At 43.2% G+C, this 11066-nt stretch overlaps 1 protein-coding gene across 3 annotated transcripts in view; it reads right to left on the bottom strand.

Moving 5' to 3' along the window:
- Nucleotides 1-8712: 8712 nt before the first annotated feature.
- The window catches only part of RAD54B (RAD54 homolog B), a 96159-nt gene continuing 93805 nt past the window's right edge, over nt 8713-11066 (bottom strand). Inside the window, exon 13 of one of the 3 annotated variants that reach the window (XM_075549482.1) lies at nt 8713-9197. In XM_075549482.1, the coding sequence (XP_075405597.1) occupies nt 8956-9197 (242 nt within the window). In that variant the 3' untranslated portion in view covers nt 8713-8955. The remainder of the gene's footprint in view (nt 9198-11066) is intronic. The other 2 variants (XM_075549481.1, XM_075549480.1) reach the window with 2 other exon arrangements.

Below are 11066 nucleotides of genomic sequence, written 5' to 3'. Positions count from 1 at the left end.
GTAAAGCACATTTGTACATTCATTGCCCTCATCATTCTCAAAACATTTGCTCTCCACCCAAGCCCCTGCCATCAGGTCATTTTTCCCCCTCCTTCCCCACTGCCCCCTCCCTCATGAACCCTTGATAATTTATAAATTATTTTGTCATATCTTGCTGTTCCATGTCTCCCTTCCCCCACTTTTCTGTTGTATGTCCCCCAGGGAGGAGGTCACATGTAGATCCCTGAAATCGGTTCCACCTTTCCAACCCACCCTCCCTATGCCCTCCAGTATTGCCACTCACACCACTGGTCCTGAGGGGATCATCTGGCCTGATTCCCTGTTTCCAGTTCCCATCTGTACCAGTGTACATCCTCTGGTCTAGCCAGACTTGCAAGATAGGATTCAGATCATGACAGTGGGGTCGGGGGGAAGCATTTAGGAACTAGAGGGAAGTTGTATTTTTCACAGTTGCTACATCGTACCATGACTGGCTCATCTCCTCCCCAAGACCCTTCTGTAAGGGGATGTCCAGCGGCCTACAAATGGGTTTTGGGTCTCCACTCCGCACTTCCCCACTCATTCACTATGGTAAGATTTTTTTGTTCTGATGATGCCTGATACCTTTGACACCTTGTGATCACACAGGTTGGTGTGCTTCTTCCATGTGGGCTTTGTTGCTGCTGAGCTAGATGGCCGCTTGTTTACCTTCAAGTCTTGAAGATCCCAGACGCTATATCTTTTGATAGCCGGGCACCATCAGCTTTCTTCGCCACATTTGCTTATGTACCCACTTATCTTCAGCAGTCGTATCAGGGAGGTGAGCACACAATATTTTTTTGTTTTTGTTTTTCATGCCTGATAACTGATCCCTTCAGCACCTCGTGGTCACACAGGCTGGTGTGCTTCTTCCATTTGGGCTTTATTACTTCTGAGCCATATGGCCGCTTTTTTACCTTCAAGCCTTTAAGACCCCAGGCGCTGTATCTTTTGATAGCCGGGCATCATCAGCTTTCTTCACATTTACTTATGCACCCATTTATCTTCAGCGGTTGTATCAGGGAGGTAAGCACACAATGATATGATTTTGTTCTTTGATGCCTGATAACTGATCCCTTAAACACCTCGTGGTCACACAGGCTGGTATGCTTCTTCCATGTGGGCTTTATTGCTTCTGAGCCAGATGGCTGCTTGTTTACCTTCAAGCCTTTAAGACCCCAGACGCTATATCTTTTGCTAGTCGGGCACCATCAGCTTTCTTCACATTTGGTTGCTCACCCTCTTTGTTTTCAATGGTTGTGTTGGGAAGGTGAGCATCATAGAATGCCAATTTAATAGAAGAAAGTATTCTTGCATTGAGGGAGTACTTGAGTGGAGGCCCAATGTCCTTCTGCTACCTTAATACTAACCTTATAAATTTATGCATAGATCTATTTCTCCATCCTCATATATATATATTTTCATATGTACGTCTTTATCTAGACCTCTATAAATCCCCTTTGCCTCCAAGCACTTTCCTCTATTTCCTTTGACTTCTCTCCTGTCCCACTATTATGCTCAGTCCCCACCAGGGTTTCAGCAATTCCTCTTAGCTACATTACCCTTGATCATGGCTCACCAGCCCTCCCACACCCTCCTCCCACCGATTTGGATCACTGTTGTTCTCTTGTCCCTGGGTTTATTAACACCACTACCTTTTCCCCCACCCACCCCTCTCCCATGTCCCCGTGGAACTATCAGTCCCATTGTTTTCTCCAATTGTTCATCCAGCCTATCTTATTTAGACAGACCTGCAGAGATAACATGCACAAAAACAAGACAGAGCACAACCAAGCAACAATATACAACAAAACAATAATGACAAAAACAAAACAAGAAAGAAAAGCTTGTAATTAGTTCAAGGATTGCTTGTTGGTCTTTAGGAGTATTTTCCAGTCCAGTCTGTTGGAGCACCACGCCCTGGTCACAAAATCCACCTTCAGCGTTCCCTAGGGACTTCGCCGCTCCATTCCCTTGCTGTTCTGTTGCACCCACTTAAATGTTTTGCCTCAGTGTGGCGGGATCTGATCAGGTGCAATTCCCACAGTGTCTCCAGTGTTGTCCCCTGTAGAGCTATGGGTCAGTGAGGGACGTCATGTCTCATAGTGGGGCCAGCCATGTGGTCCTCTTTGTCAACTGGATGCTCTAATTGGGAACATTGACCTCCTGGCCTGGTGGGCCATAATGTGCTCCACTCTCTCCTCCTCCCCCTTCATCTGTTCCCGTGTGCTTTGATATGTCCCTCTTCCGGAGCTATAGATTCAGTGCCGTTTTTTGAAATAAATTCTTCTGAGGGGATGAGCAGGTGTCCACTTAGTAGTTGGGGTTGGGGCTGGCCCCCAGACCTCTCCACTGGTTCCCTACTCAACGCCGGCATGTTGCATTCACATCTTGGAGCACTGGGTTGAAGTCTGGTCCCTTCTTCCCTGTGGAGACACAAACAATACCCTCCCCTTGGGTGGGTTAGTGCCCTGTGCCCCCTCTACCCTTTTCTTTTTATTTTATTTTCCTTTCCCCACCTCCTTTTTAGTTGTCTACCATGTGTCCCTGTATTTGGTCTGGTCCCTGCCATATTACCTGGTCCTCACCCCAGGAATGTTTGTATACCATAGCTTTTCCCTATGCCTTTTGCTTTTTTTTTTTTTTTAAAGCTTTTTACCTCAGCAGCCTTTGAAGTCTATCTTTAAGTCAATGCTACCTTGAGGTCTGTTTTCTCTTTTTGCCCTCTGGGTGAGGTTGTTCTATGTGGTGGTCTCTTATTTATGCTTGGTGACTGTTGTTCTTCTGCCCACACTGTGTCAGCAAGGATCTTTTATAGGGCTGGGTTTCTTCTAACGTATTCTTTGAGTTTTTCCTTGACTGGGAAGACTCTTACTTCTCCATCTATCTTGATCGATAATTTGGCTAGGTAGAGTATTCTTGGGTTTGCATTGTTTTCCTTCAATTTTTGGAATATGTTACTCCACTCTCTCCACTTCCTCATAGTTTCTGCTGATAGGTCTGAGCATATTCTTATTTGGGAACCTTTATATGTGATTGCTTGTTTTCCCCTAGCTGCACTCATGATTTTCTCCTTTTCCTCAAAGTTGGATAATTTAACTATTATGTGCCTTGGTGACTTCTTGGGATTCAGTCTAGCTGGTGTTCTTTCAGCCTCCTGAATGGATGCCTGGTTTTCATTCACTAAGTTGGGGAAGTTTTCCTCCAAGAATTCTCTCACTATTGTTGCAGATGACTTGTGTCTTCCTCTGGTAAGCCAATAATTCTAATGTTGTTCCACTTCATAGCATCAGACATAGCTGTTAAGTTCTCTTCAGCTTCTCTGATGATCTTATTAGATTTTTGTTCGCATTTGTTAAAGGCTGCTTGGCTGTCCTCCCAGTCACTGTTGTGGTTCACTGATCCCTCCAGTAGCTTCTCAAGGTCCATGAACCTGCTTTTTGTTATCTCCTCCCTAAACTCCTGTATTTCCCTCTGGTGTATGGCTTTTACCTATTCTATCATTTTCTTTTTCTGTATTGTTTCCCTCATATCTTATATGGCTCTATGTAGCATTCTGAACATTTCTTTCTGTGGCAGCTCAATGTCTGTTTCCTCTATGCATGTCATTATGTTCAGGACATCTTCTGGTATTGCCTTTTGTTTCTCCCGTTTTTTCTTTGCGGTCACTGGGACTGATGGCTGTTTGCGTTGCGCTGTTTTAGAGCCAGGTGCTGTTTTCCAGGGAGTTGAAGAGCACTGGCTCTCTCTGGGAGACTTGTAGGAGTGCTTCTTCGAAGTGCCTATAGCTTATTTCACTATGGAATTAACCTACCACTTTATCCTGCTGAGGCTTCCCTCTCAGGGGAGTGACCCAGAAGGGTTGCCTGCTTTGGTGTTACGGAGGTTGGGCAGAGACCCTGCAGCAGCTTGGAGCATTGAGGAGTGTTGGCTGAGCTTCATTAGGACCCCAGGCACACAGGCAGGAATTCCCCAGTAAGAAGTTGAGCAGGGCATCCCCTGGTGGAGGTCGGCAGGGCTTTTTCCAGCCTCACTAGCTACACAGGGTGGAGCTCACCTAGCTGGGTGTTTTGCAGGCGTAAATGTCCTAGGTTAAGGGGAGTGATCTGGAGGTTAGCAGTAGTGTGTGAGAGACCAAGAAAGAGACAGAGGAGGGGAAAAAGTTAAAAAGCAAGCCTGCTGGGCCTGTTTGGGGCGGGGGCGGGAGGGGGAGATATAGTGAAGAGATAGAAACAAAGCAACAATGTAGCTGAGTCACGATCCCCACCAGTGGAGCTGCAAGGGTTTAAGCCCTGCTCCGAGGTGGCAGCAGCAAACTGTGGCTGTGTTGAGAAAAGGCCCCTGTGCAGCCCTCCAAAACCTAGGGGGGACAGAGAGGAGACGCAAAGGTCCAGTCCCTGCCCCAAGGTGGTGGTGGCAAACTGGCTGTGTTGAGATCAAACCGCTCTACAGGTTCCAAATGGTCCCGGCTCCGGCAGAGACAGTGACGGGGGGGGGGGGGGAGTCAAGCCCCAGCCAGCCTGCACTGAGGTAAGCCAAAAGTCCCCAGCCCCTCAAAACCCCATGGGTCTGTGCCTACTTAACTTTATGATGCTCCTCCTACACTCCAGCAGTGTTGAATTTCCCTCTAAGCAACTCTCCTGGGCTGAATTCTGTGGAGTCCCTCTGGTGTGTGTTACTCCATCGCCATCTTGCTGGAAGTCCGAGAAGCAAACTTAAACAAGGCAGCTCCTTTCAGCTGAGGGCTATTCTTGAAGAGAGCCGGGCTTATTAGTGATGAGCAGGCAACACTCCTGGCAGCTAGGGAAATAGGAGTTCTGGTCCTGAGAGGGGCCATTTGAGAAGTACATCTGCCACTTAGTCTATTCTAACTCACAGAACTGCCTCTTTGGGTTTCTGAGACTTTAAATCTTCATAGGAGTAGAAAGCCTCGGATTACTTCTGTGGAGCAGCTGGTGGGCTCAAGCCACTGACCTTGTGGTTAGCAGCTCATTGATAGCCCACACCCCCCCCCCCCCAGTGCTTTCTAGCATCTGGTAGAGACTATACAACTGCTTTTCCCTTATTTTTGCTTTGTAAGGTTATGCCTGAGAATGAGATACAATATAGCTACTGAAATAATTTTTATTTAATGCTCATTGGGCTGCTACCTACAAATTTGGAGGTTCAAAGCCAGTAGCCACTCTATGGGAGAAAAATAAGGCTGTCTAGTCCCATAAAAAGCTAGTCTCAAAAACCCTGTATAGGATCCTGTGACTCAATGGCAGGGGTTTGGGACAGGCTCTAGTTTCTTGGGTGATGCAGTTTGTGATCAGCTGCTAACTGAAAGGCTTGGTGGTGGGACCCCTCCAGCAATGTCCCTGGAGAAAGGCCTACCAATCTGCTTCCAAAAGGCCACCACTTCGGGGATGGCAGGGGAATCCCAGAATCCACTTGCAGGGTCTACACATGAAACCCCTCTAATCATAGTCAAATAGTCAAGGGGGTGGTGTGTGTGTGTGTGTGTGCACGCGTGCCCGCGCACATGCATGTGTGAGGGGTTGTAGTGATGGGGTGTGTGTGTGTTTGGGGGTGTGTGTGTGGTGGTATGTGCGCATGTGTGTGCACTATGTGCGCATGTGTGTGTAGTCCTGCTATCTGACCGAGAGCACTGTAAAGTCAGTTATGGCAGATGTAGTTAGATAAAGCAGCCCTGGTGGCGTAGTGGTAATGCACTGAGCTGTTAACCAGAAAGTCAACAGATCTAAACCACCAGCAGCACCACAGGAGAAAGATGGGGTTGTCTACTCCCATAAGTATTACAGTCTCAGAAACCCACAGGGACAGTTCTACCCTGTCCTATAGGGTCACTATGTGTTAGCATCGACTCAAGGGCAGTGAGTTTGCTTTTTTGGTTTTAGTTAGGTTAAAATGTAATCCTGTATCATATGATTTCCCTTTTGATCCATTTCAAAGTTTTCAGTTTTTAATATTTTCTGCTTCCTCTTTGATTAAGGAGGTTTTTCTGTTTTGTCTAGTCATTGCTTTTGGGCTTCTTTGCTTGTATGGTTGTGTTTTGTTTTAATGATACTCTGTATATGAAATCAACGATGGGTAGATCTATAGAGACAATAACTGGATAGGGGCATGATAAGGGAAATGGGGAGCTAACAAGGCAGTATGAGAGGAAAATGTTTTCAAATTGACTAGGGTGAGAAATGCACAAAACTTAATGTGTTGAATGATTAAATTGTATGATATGTGAGGTCAATAAAACTTTTTTATTAAGGTCACAGCCTTGGAAATTCTATGAACCGGTTCTACTTGGCACACAAGGGGTCAACATGAGTCGGAATCAGCTCAGTGGCAGATACTGGTAACAAGCACAGGGCCAAGGGGCACCTCTCTTACTAGTGAGTTGACTAATCCTTTACTGTCAAATTTAATCCCAAAGTGCCTGTACAGCGGCCAGGCTATGACACCAGCAGTCTGCAATACTAATATCTGACAGTGCATAGATATCACTGTTCACTGAACATCTCAAGCAACGTTCAGTCCAAAAGAAACGTTCCAACGTGGAAGCAAAAGCTGATACAGAGCCCCAGTGGGAGAATAAATGAGTTAACTCCTTCCTCTCTGTAGACAAGTGTTAAAAAAAAAAAAAACTTGTTTCTGTTAGAACTCTCTTTTAATGTCAAATGTCTTAATAGCCAACCTTGACATGATAGCAGTTGAGCATTTCATCAGTGTAAAATGTATACTTGTTGGTCACAGGTTTGTAAACTATGTGCCAATCTCCCACTAGTCTCAGTCCCAGATAAGGAACTACTACTCTAAGGTACCCCGTGCCTGATCTCTGCCCAACCTACTGACAATGCTCACTCAAATTCCACTGTTATACCAGCATCTTCGGTCAACTAAGTGTTAAAGTCTGTTCTTCCTTTGAGCTTTAAACTTACAAGTTTTCCAGTTGTCTCACATATTTGCATCTAATGTTCCCACCACTGGTTTAGAATTTTCCAAAGGCAGCAAATAGTTATTTTATCCATTGAATTCTTGATAAAAAATCCTTCTATTTCTTTAAACTTTAAAAAATGAAAGGTTCCATTAAGTTGGTTCCAACTCCTGGTAACTACAAATGTGTCAAATACAGCTGTACTCCAAAGGGCTCTAAATGGCTGAAAGCTTTCAGAAGGAGAACACAGCCCTTTCTTCCAGGTACCTAGAAATATATTCAAATCACCAAGGGACTCCATAAAAATTCCATACTAGACAAGAGTAAAGTAAAAGGAAATAGAGGAAAGAGCTAAGAGGCAAAGGGCATTTATTGAGGTCTAAATAAAGGCATGTATATATGTAAATATATTTATATGAGAATGGGGAAATAGATCTATGTACATATATTTATAGGGTTAGTATTAAGGTAGTAGATGGACATTGGGCCTCCACTCAAGTACTCCCTCAATGCAAGAAGATTTTGTTCTATTAAACTGGCATTACATGATGCTCACCTTCCCAACACTATCACTGAAGACAAAGCAGGTGCATAAGCAAATGTGGTGAAGATAGCTGATGGTGCCTGGCTATCAAAAGATATAGCGTCTGGGGTCTTAAAGGCTTGAAGGAAAACAAGCAGGCATCTAGCTCAAAAACAACGCCCACAGCGAAGAAGCACACCAGCCTGTGTGATCACGAGGTGTCAAAGGGATCGGGCAACAGGCATCAAAGAACAAAAAATCATATCATTGTGAATGCAAGGGGAGTGCGGAGTGGGGACCCAAATCCTATCTGTAGGCAACTGGACATCCCCTTATGCAGGGGCCCTCAAACTTTTTACACAGGGGGCCAGTTCACTGTCCCTCAGACTGTTGGAGCGCCAGACTATAGTTAAAAAAAAAAACTATGAACAAATTCCTGTGTACACTAGACGAGTCGGCTGCTAAGCAGGGCAGGCAGTGGCAGCAAAAACACCTGACGGGTTGGATAAATGTCCTCTACGGGCTGCATGTGGACCACAGGCCGTAGTTTCAGGACCCCTGCCTTTCCGGAAGGGTCTCGGGGAGGAGAGGAGCCAGTCAGAGTGTGCCATATTAATGAAGAAACATATAACTTTCCTCTAGTTCCTAAATGCTCCCCACCCCCACCCCCACCGCCTCGCACTATCATGATCCCAATTCTACCTTACAATTCTGGCTAGACCAGAGGATGTACACTGGTACAGATAGGAACTGGAAACACAGGGAATCCAGGACAGATGATCCTTTCAGGACCAGTGAGAGTGGCGATACCAGAGGGTGGAGGGAAGGTGGGGTGGAAAGAGGGAACCGATTACAGGGATTTACATATAACCTTCTCCCTGGAGGGCAGAAAACAAAAAGTGGGTGAAGGGAGATATTGGACAGTGTAAGATATGACAAAATAATAATTTATTATCAAGGGTTCTTGAAGGGGGGCAGGGGAGAGGGGGGAAATGAGGAGCTGATGCCAGGGGCTTAGATGGAGAGCAAATGTTTTGAGAATGAGGGCAACAAATGTACAAATGTGCTTTACACAACTGATGTATGTATGGATTGTGATGAGTTCTATGAGCCCCCAGTAAAACAATTAAAATAAATAAATAAATAGAATTATGTGGGGGGGGGGAGACAATAAATAATGGCAAAGGTGCTTTTTCAAAAAAAATTCCATACTAGAAGCTTATTAATCATGGATTGTTAATAATTAACAATTACATGATGATAGAGACACTTTAATGTTTCATTTCATCATTTAAAGAGACAAAAAATTAACTCTCAATCTTAGCAATTATACCAAAAGTGTGATACAGTTTGCAGCATCTTATTCTAATGTAAACATTTCTATTAACTTTCAAAAATGTAATTGCTAAATTAATTTAATAACCCTGTATTAATTTCCCTGAGAGTATGACCAAGGGACTGTCATGAAGTCACTTTCTGTTTATTTTTGTTTTTTGTAATCTTTTTTAAACAGTAGTGCTTCATTAGTTATATTCTGAAAAAAGAACGATACGTTTTCTCTGATCCTTTCAAGAAAGGGGTCTGGAAGGTTAGGATGGTCTGCAGAAAAGTGTTTCCATTGCTTCAGCTGTGACATGGAGAGCGGCTTCAGGGAATTAGACTTCTGGTGCTGTGGTCCAAGCTGACAGTTTCTAGAGAGAGGGCATTTTCCCAATGGATCCTCTGAAACACATGAAACCACGAGAAAAAACATTCTTGGGCCAACCAACAACCTACTATATGTTTTTATTACTTTATAATATGTAATGAGCCTATATAATGTATTGCATTTGATTCCCATAACGCAAATTGAAGTAAACACAATCAGTTTCATTTATCGAATCCAAAAATATTTATAAATGCTCTGTACTGACTTAGCACTAATGGTGAAACTGGTGAACAGACATAGAGCACTGTCTTTGAAATCAAGGACCTCAGGATCTGGTGCTCAGTACACCCGTCACATAAATAAATGAATCATCTGTGGGCCTGTATCAGAGGCGCACCTCCCCATGTTCAGCATCTCCAACAGCCCTGTTGAGGGCAAGGACAGTGCTCCATAGTACACGTCTTGATGCTCTAACACTAGTGATAGCTTTATGGACATGATTCACATGCCATACACTTCCATAGTTCAGTAATATTAAAAAGAATTGTATAATCATCACTACAATCAGTTTTGGAACATTTTCTGCCTTCTTGTTTTCATTATTTACTCCCTCCAACTTCCCCTACAAAACCCCCAATAAGCCATTAATCCAAGTACTGTCTCTCAAGATTTACCTACGCTGGATTTCATAAACTGGAAAAACACAGAAAAAGAAAAAACAGCACAAAAAATTTTAAGACCAACAACAATAACAAAATAAACCAGAGGAAACAAACCTCAATCCAAAAAAATTATAAAATATTAATAACTAGAACAAATTTATAATGAGTCAAAAGGGGGATCAAATAATCAGGTATTACATTTTAACCTAATTACTAAATAATATTACGTGTATTTTTTAAAAAAAGACTATCGATAACTCCTATCAGGTTAAGTATACTTTCTAACACCAAATGAGTTTGCTGCAAAATTATTTTTAAAAAGTTAAACTATTTGGGAACTTTCCAGAGCTCAGAATTGAAGAGACTGGAAGTAGAGTAGACACTGAGATGGGATCATGGGGACTACAAGAGTCCAGATGGCCCTGTCAGCTAAGTACTGGTGTGCTAGCTTCAAGGTTGCAACTCGAACACATCAGCTGCTCTTAGGGAAAAAGAGGCAGCTACCTGCTCCCATCAAGCTTTTTAGCCCCAGAAACCGCACACTATCACCATGAGTACTATGTTCCTTTAATAAAGCATCTATATAAAACCAAACAGTCATTGCAAACAAAAAAAGCAAAGACAAGAAGGCAATAGGGCAGAGAAACTGCAAATGGAATTACTGTAAATGGAATAAACAGAATGAAAATGAGAAACTGGTCAAAAATAACCAGTGTCCCTGAACAAGCTGTGCAGGAGCTGTTAAACAAGGTCATTTGCTATATAAACTTTCACCAAAACAATAAGACTTTTATCTAAAGACAGTGTTCAAAATCATTGAGCTTTCCAAAAGGGAGAAGATGGGATTACTTTGAGAACCCAGAAGGCAGAATATCTCAAGGTACTGGGAGCAAAAGTTCTCACCTAGACTTGAAGGAGAGTACTTGAGGGGCTTGGAAAAAAAGTGGGGGGACTTAGAAAAAAAATTAACAACTAATAGAATTAAGTCACTAATAAGACCTTGCTAGGGAAAATGATGAAGAGAGAATAAAAGTTAATCCAAATCTGTTCATTACAATAAATGCAAGCAAGCTAAATAGCCTATTTAAAAAGAACATCAGATTGGGGAGGAGAAAATCTAGTTTTAGGCTGGTTACAAGACAACAGAAAATGTAAACACACAATAAAGTCTAAAGTAAAAGAATGGAAAAAACTACACTGGACAAATACTAATAATAAAAAAGGAAGCTGTTGTAATATATTAACTTAATACAGAAGGAAAGCAAAAGACAACATTGGGGA

The sequence above is a fragment of the Tenrec ecaudatus genome, chromosome 5 (genome assembly GCF_050624435.1).
Source record: "Tenrec ecaudatus isolate mTenEca1 chromosome 5, mTenEca1.hap1, whole genome shotgun sequence".
In the NCBI taxonomy this organism is placed as follows: domain Eukaryota; kingdom Metazoa; phylum Chordata; class Mammalia; order Afrosoricida; family Tenrecidae; genus Tenrec; species Tenrec ecaudatus.
Note: the sequence above shows the minus strand (reverse complement) of the source record. Positions and strands in the feature narration are given on the sequence as shown.